Genomic DNA, 19,088 nt, shown 5'->3' on the forward strand with positions numbered 1-19,088 from the left:
AATTTCCACTTTATACCTGATAAAAGAGCCTCCATGACTAAAACCAACATGTCTGACATCTAGTCAACCCTCTCACAATTAAAAAATACTACATCTTGAGAAATGCTGTAGACCTAGGCATATATTTCCCCATCCAGCTAACTTTTACAAATGTTACAAAGACCACAGAAATTGAAAGCACTCATGTGAATTCTATCCCACCCATATTTTAAACACAGAAAGGAAAATGGTATAATAAATTATAAAATATGGCATGTTTTCTAAACAGGCATGGCACTCAGCATCTGACAAGCATTCTTTCATTTCCTCCTTCTGGCAACGCTGTGGAAAGACTGAGGCTTTGGAAAGGCTGAGTACCTCATACAAGGAGGCACAGCTGTAGGGGGTGGAGCCAGAATTCAACCACTGCTGTACACAATCTGGCCCAAAGTCCCGAACCTATTTCTTTTCTTTTTCTTAAGATTTTATTTATTTATGAGAAAGAGAGAGAGGAAGAGGAGAGGGAAAGGGACGACCAGACTCCATGCTGAATGCCAAGCCCAATGTGGGGCTTGATTCCAAAACCCTAAGATCACAACCTGAGCCAAAAAGAAGAGTCAGTAGAGCTACCCAGGTGCCCTCAACCTACTTCTTCTTCTTCTTCTTCTTCTTTTTTTTTTTGTTCCCCAAAGACTAATTGACTTTATTTTATTTTATTTTTTAAAATTTTTATTGTGTTATGTTAGTCACCATCTTTGAACCTACTTCTTAACCAACAAGGGACTCACCCTGGAAATTAAGTGTAGCACAGACACCGAAAGTCATAGGACCTTGTTCTATTACATTTCTTGTAAAATCTTGTTTTATTAATCACATCCAAGTCTAGTAATACCATAATGCTTGAACAACCCTGACTCCAAAGTTTAGATAGTGATACTCTCTTAGGAAAACCCATATACAAATATTGACTAGGAATGATAACCAGTGATATTTCTATAGAATTCTCAACTGAAATGATATAAACACTAATAGAAATACTGAAGCACACATGAAACTTGCCAAGGAAAACTTGAAAATTCCATGACTCTCTGTTCTTTTGAGAACAATCTGGTGACTGTTTCTCTAAAAGTGACATTCTATTCCGTGTTCTTCCTATCTAATTCTCACTGGAACCATTTTTTGTATGAAACCTAAAAGTAATTTGCCATACCCTGCAAGTATTTGAATACCAGTTTGGTTATGAAAAACAGGTAGCAAACAGAAACAGTGATGCTTTTTTTGCCAAAAATGACGTAAGATCATGAAAATGACTTGGTAAATTAAAATGGCAATTACACCAAATGCTGCCAATGTTTTTCCATTATATGATTCAGATGCTTTCAATTCAACTAGTAATTAAATTAAATCTTTTTCTCCTTTACCTTATCTCCTTCTCCATGAATGGGGGAGCACAGCAAATACAATCCATGATAGGCCAGTTCTGGTACATATTTTACTTGGTTAAGGTTTCTAAAGAAAAAAGGCAAAAGATTAATTAATGGACACAATATTACTCTGAATCTTCTGTAACCCTGTAATAAACCACATCCAAATAAATAAATTCTTCTTGTGTGCCAGTTAGGATAATATGGCATTTATACTTTTGCTAGAGCAAAATTTTAGCATTGGAAGAATTAGTGGCTCACCTGGCCTGGGTCACATGAAATTCATGATGAACTGGTTCAAAATTAGTTAATGCAACAAAGACCTGGAAAACAGATACAAAGAAGACAGCTGATTTTTCCTACTTATTAAGTATTAGCTATCATCTCTGCCCTTTGAGGTTGCCCCAAGGTTTTTTGGAATTCTCACTTACTTCTATGCAATTCTGTATGCACTGTGGCTTTTCTTTCAGAGAAAATTTAGACAGCAGCCTTAAAAAATTCTTCAAAAGGTGAAAGATGGTATTTCGAATTTGACATAGGTCTCGAGCAGAAAAACAAATACTTTCTTCATCTTCCTGTTCTTCTATTTCATCCACCTAGATTATAAAGATATGTATAGGTGATGCCTGCTTCACCTGCTGCATAGTAATACCTAACACTTTGTCCCATGGTTTTTAATGTACTCAAATCCAAGTCCAGTTACACTCCACGTGATTGCTGAATTGCTGAGGTGATATGACCCTGATCAGGTCCCTTAACTGCTCTGTCTCCAAAGCCAGAAAAATAAATCACTGGACTAGATGACTGCAGAGTAGTTTCTAGCTCTGTATTTTTGTGTCAATGGGAATTCTTAAGTTTTCATGTCAAAGAACATCCACCGTCCTACCAAGTCATCTCACAAGAATTTGGAATTAATATTATTCCATTACACTCTTACGGACATGAGTCCTCAGATACTTCAATCCTCCTCTTTAATGAGGGTAAGATAATGTGGCAAATAAACCTGTTGGGATGTTGCCAAGCATACCTGGGAATAAGGCTGGTGAAAGATTATGGGGAGGTTGGAAAGATGACAAGGCAGAAACGTATTCTCAGTAGTATACAAAGCATGAAACAACTTAAGGTCATACTGGATAGCTGATGTTACTTTGGGATCATTTGGTTATAATCATGATGCCCAAAACCATAATATATATATATATATATACATATACATATATACATACATACATACATATATATATACATATATATATGTGTGTGTGTATATTTTTATTTGACAGAGAGAGCGAGAGCACAAGTAGGCAGAGAGAGAAAGGGAAGTAGGCTCCCTGCTGAGCAGAGAGCTCAATGAGGGGCTTGATCCCAGAACCCTGAGACCATGACCCGAGCTGAACGCAGAGGCTTAACCCTCTGAGCCACCCAGGCGCCCCCCCAAAACCATATTTTAATATAAAGTTAATCATTGGGGTGCCTGGGTGGCTCAGTGGGTTAAGCCTCTGCGTTCTGCTCAGGTCATGGTCTCAGGATCCTGGGATTGAGCCCCACATCTCTCTGCTCAGCAGGGAGCCTACTTCCCTCCCCCCCCACTCTCTGCCTGCCTCCCTGCCTACTTGTGCTCTCTCTCTCTGTCAAATAAATAAATAAAATCTTAAGAAAAAAAAAGTTAATTCTTAAATCACAATCTTGTGTTGATACAGATATGTTTTATTATTACATTTACTTCTTACCTCAATATCTTCTTTCCTAGGTGGCTTTCCTCTTTTCCTATTCCCTCTTGGATTTGCTTCAGAATTCTTAGGCTGCTCTTTCTTTCTTTTCCGATTCAAGTTAGATTCCTGAGGCCAGCTCTTCTTTAGAATCTGAATACATTTGTCAAACATCACTTGGTGGAACACTTGATTGGCTACACTGCCTATTTATAAAGAATAAAGAGTAGATGGGTTAGATTTAATTGTCTTGAGATAGGTCTATAACAACAGATGAAAAATTAATAAGTAAAAATGAGCTTATCATTAACTCTAAACAAACAATGACCCTTTAGCAAATAAATACCATTCAACTTCAGCATCAGGAGATGAGAAATCGTGCTGATCAGAAATAAATAAGATATTCACACCTGACCAGGGAGTAATTGGTTTTATACCTGTCGTGCGGCCAAAAACTATGTAACTGGACAAAAATGTATAAAATAACTATTTTACAGACATGGAGCAATAGGTAGCATAGAAACACAGTGTCTGAGGAAACAAAAACAAATTAGGTAAATCCTAAAATTGCCCCAGTTTTGTGTTTTGAGGTAATTTTTGGACAACAGCAGAAAATGGTGAATCCAAATACATTATGACAGTGTTTCTAAGTTGAGAATACAGAAATTAGAGTCAGGAAGGCAAGGGTAGCTGGAGTTTAAGGAGCAGAGTATTGGAGAAGCAGAAGCTACACAGAAAAAGAGCTTCAGAGATCTCCATAGGGCTAAATATAAGCTATGTCCACAGAGGGTAAAATTTTATGAAAGTAAGCAAAGAACAATTTCCAAGGAGCTAGAAGATGAACAGCTTTTCTAACTTATACAGGGTTGAGAAATAGTTGAGTTCTGGCCAGCCAGTGCTGGAAACTTAGACACCTAGAGCATTTAGTAGCCTCTTTGGAAAGAAAGACACCTTAAGAGTAGGGCTAAACTAGCTCTAGAGTAAAGGCTACCTTATCTCTACTCCAACAAAACTTTAAAACAAGGCCCAAAAGGATCAAGTTAATCCAGGAATAACTGCTTATCAAAATATACTTAAACACTATTTGAAAAGAAACAATAATGTAACAATGTTTCTAAAACAGATTTTTGAATATGACTATGATACTATATGTAATAAAAACTTGATAAGGATTCATTCATTAGTGTATAGGGTAGGCTACCCTGAAGTAATCTTTTTTAAAGATTTTATTTTATTCATATATGAAAGACAGAGAGAGCATGCATGTGTGCACTCATGAGCAGGAGAGAGGCAGAGAAGAGGGAGAGGGAGAGAAAGAATCTCTCAAGCAGACTCCATGCTGAGCTCAGAGACTCACATGGGGCTTGACCTCACGACCCTCAGACCATGACCTGAGCTGAAACCACAAGTCAGATGCTTAACTGACTGAGACACCCAGGTGTCCCAAGAATACATAATATAATACATAATATAATCAATAACATCAGAAGTGGGTTCTCTGAAATGACCAATACAATTAATAAACCTCTAGACTAAGGAAAACAACAAAAATATACAAATTACCAATCAGACATGAACGCAAACAACATATCACTATAGATTTTACAAAAAAATTTTTCTCAAAGAAAACTCCAGGCCCAGATGACTTCATTATTGATTCTACCAAAAATTTAAGGCAGAAAAACAATCCTGTCTTCACAAACTTCCAAAATATAAAAAAGGCAAGAACACTACCCAACTCATTCTATGCGTGATATTATCCTGAAACTCAAACCAGACAAAGGCTTATCAAAAAGAAGAGTATCTCTTGAGGAGGAGGCGGGAAGATGGTGGAGGAGTAGGAGACTAAAATATCATCAGCCCTAGGAGTTCAGCTAGATAGTTATCAAACCATTCTGAATACCTACACACTCAATAGGAGATAGAAGAGAAGAGCAGCAATTCTAGTAACAGAAAATAGACCACTTTCCAGAAGGCAGGACACGTGGAGAAGTGAATCCAAAGCAACAAGAAGACAGATCGCAGGGGGAGGGGCTGGCTCCCAGCAGTGGTAGAGCAGCAGAACACAAAATTGGAACTTTTAGAAGTCTGCTCCACTGAGGGATATTGCTCCAGACGCTAAGTGGGGGGTGGAGCCCTCACGGGGATAGTGTGGTCTCAGGACCCAAGGGGGTGTCTGAGTGTGGGGGACCGGGGGTGTCTGAGTGTGGCAGAGTTCCTAGGTATTGGAGCAGGAAAGCCAGCTACAGGGACGGAGCTAAGGAGTGCGCGCTCACCTCGGGGTTACCTAAAACCGTGATCCAAGCACAGTTGGGACACTGCTCTTCAAGCAGTGACCCCACAAGTGTTAGACCTGGAGAGACCCCCGCCCCCGCCCCGCTTCCTCCTCCGGGAGGAGCAGTGCAGGAGCACGATGTAGGAACCTGGTGTGTTTGGAAACTCCAAAGGGGGCCGTGTACCAGAGACAGAAACACACGGCCACAGGCTGGGTAAGACAGGAGTGCAGCCAGAGACCAGGGAGACAGGAGGGATTGAATGCTTTTCTCTGAGGGCACACTGAGGAGTGGGGCCCTGAGCTCTCAGCTCCTACAGGCTGGAGATTTGGAGGATGCCATCCTCATTCCCCTCCTCCAGAGTTGTATGGCAATCATTCAGGAAATAAAAGCTACCAACAGTGAACCCAATCAGATTACTTAGCCTGGTCCCTGGCAAGGGTGGTGCAATTCTGCCTCAGGCAAAGACATTTGAGAATCATTTCAACAGGTCCCTCCCCCAGAAGATCAGCAAGAACAACCAGCCCAGACCAAGTTCACCAATCAATGAGAACTCTGGAACTCCAGAGCTAGGGGAAAGCAACACATAGAACTCGTGGCTTTTTCCCCATGACCCTTTAGTCTTGCAAAGTTCAACTTTTTAAATGTTATTTTTTTCTTACTCAATTCCTGTTTTAACATTTTTAACTATTTTATCAATACTTTTAAAAAAAGCTTTAAAATTTTCATTATTATAGTCATATATTATCCCTTCATTGTATTTAACCTTATTTTTTGTACACATATAGGTTTTTTTTCTTTTTTAAAATTTTGGGATACGATTTCTTCTAACAGATGGAAATATACCCTAGAATCTAGCACATGCCTTTGTTCTATTCTCCAGCCTGATCACATTCTCTGCACTTTTTTTTTTCCAACCAACTTCTTATCTTATCAATTCTTTTTAGAATCTTTTTAAATTTTCATCTTTACAGTCATATTCCATCCCTTCATCATGTTCACCTTTATTTTTGTATATATATGTTTTTCCTTGTCTAAAATTTGGGGAGGTAGTTTCTTCTAAGAGATGAGAATACACCCAAAATCAAGTGGGTGGCTCTGTTCTATTCACCACTCTAACATATATATATTTTCTTATTATTTATTTTTTCTCCCTTTCTTCTCCCCCTGGTTTTGGGTCTCTTCTGATTTGGTTGGCATATATTTTTCTGGGTCTTTACCACGTTTTTAGTATTTTGTTCTCTCATTCATTTATTCTTATCTGGATAAAATGACAAGGCAGAAAAACTCAACAGAAGAAAAAGAACAAGGGGCGGTACCAATGGCTAGAGACCTAATCAATATGGACATTAATAATATGTCAGAACTAGAGTTCAGAATGATGATTATCAAGGCTGGGCTTGAAAAAAAGCATGGAAGATATTAGAAAATCCCTTTCTAGAGAAAAAAAAAATCCCTTTCTGGAGAAATAAAAGAACTAAAATGACCAAGTTGAAATAAAAAAAGCTATTAATGATGTGAAACTCAAGAAAGGTCTTAAGTACACAACCTAAAAAGTGGAGGCTTTTACTGTTAGGATAAATGAGGCAGAAGAGAGAATTAGTGATACAGAAGACCAAAAGACGAATAAAGAAGCTGAGCAATAGAGAGACAAACAACTACTGGACCACGAGAGGAGAATTCGAGAGATAAGTGATACCATAAGACGAAACAATATTAGAATAATTGGGATTCCAGAAGAAGAAAGAGAGGGGGGCAGATGGTATATTGGAGTAAATTATTATATAGAGAATTTCCCAAATATGGCAAAGGGAACAAACATCAAAATCCAAGAGGTGCAGAGAACCCCTCTCCAAACCAGTAAGAATAGGTCCACACCCTATCACCTAATAGTAAAACTTACAAGCATTAGTGACAAAGAGAAAAATCCTGAAAGCAGCTCGGGACAAGAGGTCTGTAACATACAACTGCAGAAATATTAGATTGGCAGCAGACTTATCCTCAGAGACCTGGCAGGCCAGAAAGGACTGGCAGGATATACTCAGAGCACTAAATGAGAAAAATATGCAGCCAAGAATACTATATCCAGTTAGGCTGTCATTTAAATAGAAGGAGGGATAAAAAGCTTGTAAGAGAAACAATAACTAAAATAATTTGCAAACCCCAAACCAGTTCTATAGGAAATATTGAAAGGGGTCCTCTAAGCAAAGAAAGAGTCTAAAAGTAACAGATCACAAAGGAACAGAGACAATATACAGTAACAGCCACCTTACAGGCAATACAATGGCACTAAATTCACATCTTTCAATAGCTACCCTGAATGTAAATAGGCTAAATCCCCCAATCAAAAGACATAGGGTATCAGAATGGGGAAAAAAAAAAGACTCACTGATATGCTGTCTCTGAGAAACTCATTTTTTTTTTAGAGATTTTATTTATTTGATAGCCAGAGATCACAAGTAGGCAGAGAGGCAGGCAGAGAGAGAGGGGGAAGCAGACTCCCTGCTGAGCAGAAAGCCCTATGCGGGGCTCGATCCCAAGACCCTGGGATCATGACCTGAACCAAAGGCAGAGGCTTTAACCCACTGAGACACCCAGGCACCCCTGAGAAACTCATTTTAGACCCAAAGACACCTCCAAATTTAAAGTGAGGAGGTGGAAAACAATTTACCATGCTAATGCACATCAAAAGAAAGCTGGGCTGGCAATCCTTTTATCAGATAAATTAGATTTTAAGCCAAAGACTATATCAAAGACACTGTATCATACTCAAAGGGTCTGTCCAACAAGAAGATCTAACAATTTTATATATCTATGCCCCTGACATGGGAGCAGCCAACTATATAAACCATTTAAAAACAACATCAAAGAAACACATCAACAATAATGCAATAATAGTAGGGGACTTTAATACTCCCCTCACTGAAATGGACAGATCATCTAAGCAAAAGATCAACAAGGAAATAAAGGCTTTCAATGATACATGGACCAGATGGACATCACAGATATACTTAGAACACTCCATTCCAAAGCAACAGAATACACATTCTTCTCTAGTGCACATGGAACATTCTCCAGAATAGATCACATCCTGGGTCACAAATCAGGTCTCAACCTGTACCAAAACACTAGGATCATTCCCTGCATATTTTCAGACTACAATGCTCTGAATGAAACTAGAATTCAATCACAAGAGGAAAGTTGGAAATAATTCAAATACATGGAGGCTAAAGGGCATCCTACTAAAGAATGAATGGGTAAACTAGGAAATTAAAGAAGAATTTTAAAAATTCATGGAACAAATGAAAATGAAAACACAACCGTTCAAAATCTTTGGGACACAGCAAAGGCAGTCCTGAGAAGAAATAATATAGCAATACAAGCCTTTCTCAAGAAACAAGAAAGGTCTCAAGTACACAACTTACCCTACACCTAAAGGAGCTAGAGAAAGAAGAGCAAAGAAAGCCTAAACCCAGCAAGAGAAGAGAAATCACAAAGATCAGAGCAGAAATCAATGAAATAGAAACCAAAAGAACAGTAGTACAAATCAATGAAACTAGAAGCTGGTTCTTTGAAAGAATTAATAAGATTGATAAACCCCTGGCCAGACTTATCAAAAAGAAAAAAGAAAGGGCCCAAATTAATATAATCATGAATGAAAGAGGAGAGGTCATAACCAACACCAAGGAAATACAAACAATTATAAGAACATATTACGAGCAACTACACGCCAGCAAATTTGACAATCTGGAAGAAATGGATGCAATCCTAGAGACATATAAACTATCAAAACTGAACCAGGAAGAAATAGAAAACATGAACACACACATAACCAGTAAGGAAATTGAAGGAGTCATCAAAAATGTCCCAACAAGCAAGAGCCCAGGGCCAGATGGCTTCCTGGGAGAATTCTACCAAACATTTAAGGAACAATTAATACCTATTCTCCTGAAACTATTCCATAAAATAGAAATGGAAGGAAAACTTCCAAACTCATTTTATGAAGCCAGCATTACCTTGATCCCAAAACCAGACACACCATCAAAAAGGAGAATTACAGACCAATATCCCTGATGAACAAGGATGCAAAAATTAACACCAAAATACTAGCCAATAGGATCCAACAGTACATTAAAAGTATTATTCAGCACGACCAAGTGGGATTTATTCCTGGGCTGCAAAGTTGGTTCAACATCTGCAAATCAATGAATGTGATACATTAATAAAAGAAAGAACAAGAACCCTATGATACTCAATATATGCTGAAAAGCATTTGACAAAGTACAGCATCTTTTCTTGATCAAAACTCTTCACAGTGTAGGGATAGAGAGTGCATACCTCAATATCATCAAGGCCATCTATGAAAAACCCACAGCAAATATCATGTTCAGTGGGGAAAAACTGAGAGCTTTGCCCCTACGGTCAAGAACATGGCAGGGATGTCTACTATCAGCACTGCTATTCAACATAATATTAGAAGTCCTAGGCTCAGCAATCAGACAAAAAAAAGAAATAAAGGCATCTGAATCGGCAAAGAAGAAGTCAAACTCTCACTCTCTGCAGATGATATGATACTTTATGTGGGAAACCCAAAAGACTCTACTCCAAATCTGCTAGAACCCATACATGAAGTGAGTAAAGTGTCAGGATATAAAATCAATGCACAGAAATCAGTTGCTTTTCTTTACACCAACAATAAGAGAGAAGAAAGAGAAATAAAGGAGTTGATCCCACTTACAACTGCACCCAAAACCATAAGATACCTAGGAATAAACCTAACCAAAGAGGCAAAGTATCTGTACTCAGAAAACTATAAAGTACTCATGAAAGAAACTGAGGAAGACACAAAGAAATGGAAAAATGTTCCATGCTTATGGATTAGAAGAACAAATATTGTGAAAAAACCTATATTACCTAAAGCAATCTACACACTTAATGCAATACCTACCAAAATACCATCAATATTTTTCAAAGAAAAGGAACAAATAATCTTAAAATCTACATGGAAACAGAAAAGACTCTCCAAATAGCCAGAGGAATGTTGAAAAAGAAAAACAAAACTGGTAGCCTCACAATTCCAGACTTTAAACTCTATTACAAAGCTGTAATCATCAAGACAGTATGGTACTGGCACAAAAACAGACACATAGATCAGTGGAACAGAACAGAGAGCCCAGAATCCATCAACTAATCTTCGACAAAGCAGGAAAATTCTTTCTAATTTTTTCCAAAATTTTCTCCAATGGAAAAAAGACAGTCTCTTCAACATGGTGTTGGGAAAACTTGATAGCCACATGCAGAAAAATGAAACTTGACCATTTCTTTACACCACACACAAAAATAGACTCAAAATAGATGAAAGACCTCAATGTCAGAAAGGAATCCATCAAAATCCTGGAGAAGAACACAGGCAGCAACCTCTTCGATGTCAGCTACAGCAACTTCTTCCTAAAAACGTTGCCAAAGGCAAGGGAAGCAAGGGCAAAAATGAACTACTGGAACTGCTTCTAGATCAAAAGTTTTTGCACAGCAAAGGAAACACTCAACAAAACCAAAAGACAACTGACAGAATGGGAGAAGATATTTGCAAATGACATATCAGATAAAGGGCAAGTATCCAACAATCTATAAAGAACTTATCAAACTCAACACCCAAAGATCAAATAATCCAATCAAGAAATGGGCAGAAGACATGAATAGATATTTCTGCAAAGAAGACATCCAGATGGCCAAGAGACACATGAAAAAGTGCTCAACATCACTCGGCATCAGGGAAATACAAACCAAAATCAATTTATACCACCTCACACCAGTCAAAATGGCTAAAATTAACAAGTCAGGAAACTACAGATGTTGGCAAGGATGCAGAAAAAGAGGAACCCTCCTACACTACTGGCGGGAATGCAAACTGGTGCAACCACTCTGGAAAACAGTAAGGAGGTTCCTCAAAGAATTGAAAATAGAACTACCCTATGACCCAGCAGTTGCACTACTGGATATTTACCCTAAAGATACAAATGTAGTGATCCAAGTGATCCAAAGATACAAATGTAGTGATCGGGCACGTGCACCCGAATGTTTATAGCAGCAATGTCCACAATAGCCAAACTATGGAAAGAACCTAGATGTCCATCAACAGATGAATGGATAAAGATGTGATACACACACACACACACACACACACACACACACACACAGAGAGAAATACTATGCAGCCATCAAAAGAAACAAAATCCTGCCATTTGCAACGACACAGATGGAACTAAAGGGTATTATACTGAGCGAAATAAGTCAGTCAGAGAATTATGATATGAGGTACTTGAGAGGCAGAGTTGGGGGACTGTGGGCAGTAGGGAAGGAAAAAAATGAAACAAGATGGGATTAGGAGGGAGAAAAACCATAAGAGACTCTTAATCTCACAATACAAACTGAGGGCTGCTGGGTGGGGGGGTAGGATAGGGTGGCTGGGTTATGGACATTGGCAGGGTATGTGCTATGATGAGTGCTATGAAATGTGTAGTCTGATGATTCACAGACCTGTACCCCCGGGGCAAATAATACATTATATTTTAATAAAAAAAAAAAAAAGAATATCTCTTATGAATACAGATGCAAAAATATTCAGTAAAATATTAGTTGTGCCCGCTTCAGCAGCACATATACTAAAATTAGAACAATACAGAGAAGATTAGCATAGCTCTGGGCAAGGATAACACACAAATTCACAAAGTGTTCCATATTTCTAATAAATAAATAAATAAATAAATAAATAAAGCATTAGCTAGCAGAATCTGGCAATACATAAAAAGGAGTATACACTATGATCAAGGAAATGCAAAACTAGTTTAACATGAAAATCAATCATCATAATACCATACTCTATAATTGGAATAAGGATCAAAAATCAGATAAACATCTCAGAGATACAGAAAAGCAAATAGTAAGATTCAATACCCTTTCAAAATAAAACACAAAACAAAGTAGGAGTAACAATGTCTTAAAGGTGATCCTCAAAACACCCACAGCAAATATCATCCTTAAGAACAAAAGACAAAGTTTTCCTCCTGAGATCAGAAACAAGACAAGATGTGCACCTCCTGCTCAGCACTATACTGGAGGTCCTCATCAGGACAACTAGCCAAATTAAAAAAAAAAAAAAGAAAAGAAAAGAAATACAAGGAACCTAAACTGGAAAAAAGAAGTAAAATTATGTCTATTCACATAGATATAATCCTATTAGATAAAGATAAAATAGTAATTGTAGAAACAGAAACAGTAATTGAATTCAGTGAGGTTTCATAGTATAAGATTGGTAATAAAAAAGTCAATTGTAGTCCTTTAATTAAAAAAAGGGCAGAGGACACGAATAGTTTTCCAAAAAGACATAAACTGTCAACAGTTACTTGAAAAGATGCTCAACATTACTAATCATCAGGGAAACACAAATCAAAACCACAATGATATTACTTCATACCTATCACAATGGCTAAAATTAAAAAGACAAGAGGGGCACCTGGGTGGCTCAGTTAAGCATCTGCCTTTGGCTCAAGTCATGGTCCCAGCATCCATGATGGAGCCCCAAAAGTCAGGCTCCCTGCTCAGTGGGGAGTCTCCTTCTCCCTTTGTCTCTGCCCCATCCCCTGCTCGTGCTCTCTCTCTCTCACAAATAAATAAAATCTTAAAAGAAAAAGACAAGAAATGACAAATCCAAGGATATGAAGAAAAAGGAACTCTCATGCACTGTTGGTGGGAATGTTGGTACAGCCACTGTGGAAAGAAAATAGCATGGGAGTTACTAAAAAAATTAAAAACTAAAATACTGTAAGATCCAATAATTCCACTACTGAGTATTTAACCAAAGAAAGCACTAATTAAAAAATTTACATGCACCCCTATGTTTACTGCAGCATTATTTACAATAGTCAATAGATGGACGCAGCCCAAGTGTGCATTGATAGATAAATGGATAAAGATGGGGTACATATATATAAAATGGATTACTCAGGTACAAAACAGAATGAGATCTTGCCATTTGCAACAATACAGACTGACCTAGAGGGTAGTGTGCTAAGTGAAATAAATCAGACAGAGAAAGACAAATATATGATTTCACATATATGTGAAAACTAAAAAAGTAAAACAAACAAAAAAAGCTGAAACAAACCAGTAAATACAAAGAACAAACTGGTAGTTGCTTGAGGGATTGGAGATGGGCAAAATGGGGGAGGGGAAATAGAAGGCTTCCAGTTACAGAATTAATAAGTCATGGGAATGAAAGGCACAGCACAGAAAATATACCCAATGGTACTGTAATAGCATAGAATGGTGACATGATAGCCTCACTTGGAGTGAACATAGCATAAGGTATAGGCTTTTCATATATAGACTTGTTCCATCACTATATTGTATGACTGAAATTAATGTGACATTGTACATCAACTACACTTAAATATTAAGTAAATAAATGTAACTTGTACCTCTACACACTACCAGTAAACAATCTGAAAATGAAACTGAGAAAACAATTTCATCTACAATAGCAAGGAAAAGAATAAAATACTTAGGAATAAATTTTACTGAGTAAGCGCAAGAGTTGTACATTGGAAAGTATAAAATATTGAAACAGATGAGGGAAAACCAAAATAAATGGAAAGATAGCCCATGTTCATGGATTGGAAGACTTAATGTTGTTAAGATGGCAACACTCCCTAAACTGATCTACGGATTCAGTGCACTGTCAAAATCCCAGAAGCCTTTTTTGGGAGAAATTGACATCCACCTCCTCTAATTCACATGGAAATGCAAGGGACCTAGAATAACCAAAACAATCTTGAAAAAGAGCACACTGTGATTAAAAACTGAATCTCAAAAGCATTGCAACCATAATGCAGAAACATTTAAAAACAGAAGATAATTGGCAAGAACACCACTTGCTGGAAAGCTGCAAGTAGCCTATAATGAACAACATTCTCCACTTTGGCATACATTTCCACCTTAATCAGAAGGAATTGGATCTAACAAGTGAAGAAAAGAACAAAAGTGGGTTCCTAAAACCACCACTTTTCTGTAAGACAGCTCAGTTACAACTGAGATACTGTTTAGCAAGAAGAAAGTCTTTAGAAACTCACTTCAGAAGTCATTATTGGGAGCTTTTTTTTTTTTTTTTTAAAGATTTTATTTATTTGACAGAGAGAGAGATCACAAGTAGGCAGAGAGGCAGGCAAAGAAAGAAAGGGGGAAGCAGATTCCCCGTTCAGCAGAGACCCGATGCGGGGCTCAATCCCAGGGCCCTGAGATCATGACCTGAGCCGAAGGCAGAGGCTTAACCCACTAAACCACCCAGGCGCCCCTTGAGCTTTAATAATAATACAAATTAATGTCCAAGGCTTTATATGTCTTTTTACCATCCCCCAAATCATATGGGATAATCATCATCCTTTAACAGTTATTATAAATGACAATAAATATAAATAAATATAAACATACAAATGACAATAAATATAAAAAATGACAAGCAGTAACTTTAGGTTCTCCAGCTATATCCCCCTCTATGTACCATCCTCTCTTGCCTTGGGTTTGAGATGGGTAGAAGAGATTCTTACTGCTCACAGGAGGAACAGCCACCTAAGTGTTCTAACAATAAAGGAAGTAAAACAATGCTCATAGACTACTTTCCTGTGCTTTCCTTCATCAAGCATTACTAGCTATTCTCATGCTTTCTTTATTAGAATGGTTTTAAAGTATTTTTTCATATATGCATAGGAAAGAGATTATATATAACACAATGACTCCCCAGTCTTTCTCAGTCTGGACAGGGAGTCAGAAGATGAGCAGGCAGTATCAGTTTTTTATACTAGGTGGGGGTGGGTGGGAATGGAGCTCTTGTATCTTAGAAATAATTCCCCTCCTCAAGCCTTTAACCCTCTCAGATTAATTGCATTAGGTTATAGACACAACATATTTAAAAAAAAAAAAAAAACAAGGGAAAGGTATTTCTTGAACACCTGTAACATGCCATATATTTTATAGACATACTCTCATTTAACCCTCAGAACAACTGTGAGATGGGTTACTATTACTCCGTTTTAGAAGCGAGAAAACAAAATGTAAGGGCTCGAAACAATGTAAAAATTTAAAACAGAAGTATATTTATTCTATCATATCAAATATACATACCTGGTACTTCCAGCAGCAGAAAATAAAGCCCAGCAGCATGAAGGCCATATTGTCGATACTGCACGCTGACACTTTTCTTATGAACTGTTTGAACAAAGTGATAGAACAATGCCACCAGTGCCCTGTGAGAAATACTGTTCTCAATGAAGAAGGTCCATATGCTCTGGGGAGAGGGAGAGACATAAAAGCCAAGAATTACAGAAATGGGAAAATCTCTTGTTATTTTTGATTTTACCAAGTATTTAGTATCTCATTAAAAAAAAAAGAACAGACCAACCTGGCTCCTAATTATAAATCTTCCAAGGGACTGAAGCAAAAAATTAAAATGTAGTATTCAAAACTACAAAAATAAATTAGTATATAAGAAACATAAATAATCAAATTTTCAAAAATAATTTGGGGATAGGTTTGAAGCATATATATTTCTGAAATTATCATAGTTAAAAATTATACTAAGACCTTTGGGGCACCTTATATTAGTGTTTACTCAAACAAGTTACCCCCTATATTAAAAGTATTCAAAACCATTTATCACTCTAATTACTAACTGAAGAAATCAGAGCCATTTACTTAAAATTTAAATGCTCTATGGGCAGTGGGAACAGGAAAAGAAATACCTGAAAGCTTCTCCCTCAGCAGATTTCAGAAGTGACCTAGGTTAGAAAAGTAATACACTTGCAACTATAAATCACAATTTTATTAACTGTATCATTCCTCCATGTTTTGCCAATTAAACACATGAAGAGGAACACTTGAGGGTTATTTCTATAAACCAAACACAGCAGCAACTAAATATGGCTTATCCTGGAATACCTTTAAAAAAACTTGGGCCCACGAAAGTTCAAGAAATCAGACCTTGTACTTCCTGATTTCCTGAAGACAGGGAAAGTGGGAGGTAATGTCTTGGCTTAGCCACACTGCTTAGCACGTGCCACTTTACAGAAGAGCACATTTAGAATCCTATGAGCAGTCTGCATTTTTTTCACCTGAAACTTTCAGAAGAAATCACCTCCTACTTTTATAGCAGTCACCTCCTCAATCCTAATACCACTTCAGCTGTACTCCACTCACCTGTAACTGTGACCCTTCAGGTCACCAATGATGATCCAATCATCTCTGCCCCAACTTCCTTGTGTCAGAACTCTGCCTGCCCATGACTCTACAGCACTTGATGCCTGACTACTCCCTAGTCTTCATATTAACACTCACCACATTCTGACTGCTTGCCTGCACATCACTTTGAACCAGCTTTCTCAGTCCTGTCCTCTTTTCTTCCCCACTGACCTCATGCATCACTGCACTTCACCTATCCCCTTGATTCAGATGGCTCTTCCCATCTATGTGGTTGAATTTTTACTTCTTTCCTAGTCTTCCAATTCACATTGCCAGTGACCTATTACATCTCCCTAAGAATTTCCTAACAGAATTTCACGTTCAAAAGCCTAAACTTTCTTCCCACTTGACTTAGCTATTAGCCATTACAATTTTATAACAAATGAACCACATTCTCTATGCTATTCTTACCATACTCCATATAAACTGTATACTAAAAAGGCTAAGCTTCAGATTATAATGACTTTCATCTTCCACTTCTGACACCTAAAGACAGCTGGCTTAATTTTTAATTTTATTTATTTATTTACTTTACCTCTGTAGATCCATGTTCTTCAGTAGCAAAGGGGAAAACACTTTCATATAGTTTTGTGAATGCATTCAACCCAGTCTCTAGGATTTCTGCTTCTATGCTGGGATCCAAAGGCTCAGTCTCTGTGAAATCCAGTTCCCATACTGTGTCCACCCATTCTAGTAGGAAAATGCAATTAAATAAAATGTTTTTATAATAAGTAAAACATCAATAACCTTTAGATTTTAAGTATATTTAAAAAGAGAAAACTTGGGTGCCTGGGTGGCTCAGTTGTTAAGGGTCTGCCTTCAGCTCAGGTCATGATCCCAGGTCCTGGGTTTAAGCCCCACATCGGCACCCTGCTCAGTGGGAAGCCTGCTTCTCTGTCTCCCACTCCCTCTGTTTGTGTTCCCTCTCTTGCCGTTTCTCTCTCTCTCTCTCTGTCAAATAAATACAATCTTTAAAAAAAAAAAAAATGGAGAACTTACTAGTCACAACTCACATTTAAACATACAATACAGGTGGAGCATAATTAAAAGAGAGCAAGAAATGTTAAAAATCTTTTTTAAAATCAGAACTGGCAGCTGGTTATTAGATTGATCATCGCCTAAAAATACCAAGAAAGAAAACACTTTTTAGATATGAATGACACTTCAAAACACTGAACGATATGGCTTTCCCAGAATTCAATCTGGCGAAAAAAGAGAGGTTAATAAAAAAGATTGCCTCAGATGTCCCTTTGTGAAAATCTTACAATCAAGTTAATAAACCCAAAGAAAGTATGCAGCACAAAGGGACATCTGAGGCAACGGTTTAACATGCTTAATTATTCACTCACTCTTTCCTAATCATTCTCCTAACAAATACAATCCTCTTCCTAAAAATATTCTTGCATCTTTTCCTGCTTCTTTTTCTCTCATATTCTCCCATTTAACTAATATGCATATTTTTAAACACATACCAATATTTCAGATCTCATTTCTGGATCACAACTACTCAAGCCCCCATTGAAAAGAGAAAAGATCTGGTCAGGAAATTAATAAATTGAATAAATGATAGGCACTATCTTTTTTTTACGTTTATTATTTTTTCAGTAGACCAGTGTTAAAACAGTAATAGGTATGTAAAATACTAGAGAGCATAGAAGCAAATATTATGGAGGAGGTGGGAAGGATAAAAGAAGTGGGAAAGATGATTCTGCTTCAACTGGACCTAAATGTAGGAGTTTTATCAGGGAAAGAAATGCAAAAAAAGTATTCCAGACAGAGAGAATAAAGAGAAAGTAAGTAGAGCCTGTTTAAAAATAAACAAAATAGTTATAACGCTGAGCCTTAGTGTAAAGGGTGAGAGTCATTATTAGTATTTATTTATGCTATAAGTAAATAGTATTTATTCGGCAGCTACTATGTGCCAGGTACTAAATTAATCTTCACAAAACTCCTGTGAGGTAGATATTATTATAATCCCCATCTGACATGTAAGAAAACTATGGCTTAGCAAGGTTAAGCAACTCACTCCGTGATACAGAGAAGGTAAACTGAAGAGCCAACCCACAGTTCTGACTCCAAAGGATCTGCTCTTGGAAAAGAAGTGAGTGGTGAACCCTCCTACAGGGCATGCCAAAGACTTGGGTCATTTATTTAAGAAATAAAGGAGAAACATCAAAGGCTTAAAGACTTGATAGGGTCACGTTTGTGTTTTCAAAACTGATCCTGGTAGAGGTGTAGGTAACAGGCTGAAAGAGTTGGCATGAGAAAACGGCTAGGATACAGGCTGGCTTTCATGAGGGCTTGCTGCTCGATAGCAGCATCAGGAAAAGGAGCAAGGACGACCTGAGAGACATCTCTGAGGGGAGGACAACCGTGTGGCTGTGAGCAGTAAAGATGAAGAAGGAATGCCATGA

General features: G+C 37.6%; 1 protein-coding gene and 1 non-coding gene across 3 annotated transcripts in view; one reads left to right on the forward strand and one right to left on the reverse strand.

Annotated features, from left to right (window-relative positions):
• NCAPD3 (non-SMC condensin II complex subunit D3) overlaps window positions 1-19,088 on the reverse strand; it is a 68,773-nt gene that overhangs the window by 49,061 nt on the left and 624 nt on the right. For both annotated transcript variants that reach the window (XM_032360486.1, XM_032360485.1), the window contains exons 2-7: window positions 17,210-17,364; window positions 15,562-15,724; window positions 3,134-3,318; window positions 1,835-1,999; window positions 1,665-1,726; window positions 1,401-1,488 (exon numbers count right to left, since the gene is read on the reverse strand). In XM_032360486.1, coding sequence (XP_032216377.1) covers window positions 1,401-1,488; window positions 1,665-1,726; window positions 1,835-1,999; window positions 3,134-3,318; window positions 15,562-15,724; window positions 17,210-17,364 — 818 coding nt within the window. The remainder of the gene's footprint in view (window positions 1-1,400; window positions 1,489-1,664; window positions 1,727-1,834; window positions 2,000-3,133; window positions 3,319-15,561; window positions 15,725-17,209; window positions 17,365-19,088) is intronic.
• Window positions 12,024-12,129, forward strand: LOC116600416. The gene has a single exon (XR_004289629.1). It is a non-coding gene; the product is annotated as a U6 spliceosomal RNA (small nuclear RNA).

The sequence above is a fragment of the Mustela erminea genome, chromosome 9 (assembly GCF_009829155.1).
Source record: "Mustela erminea isolate mMusErm1 chromosome 9, mMusErm1.Pri, whole genome shotgun sequence".
In the NCBI taxonomy this organism is placed as follows: domain Eukaryota; kingdom Metazoa; phylum Chordata; class Mammalia; order Carnivora; family Mustelidae; genus Mustela; species Mustela erminea.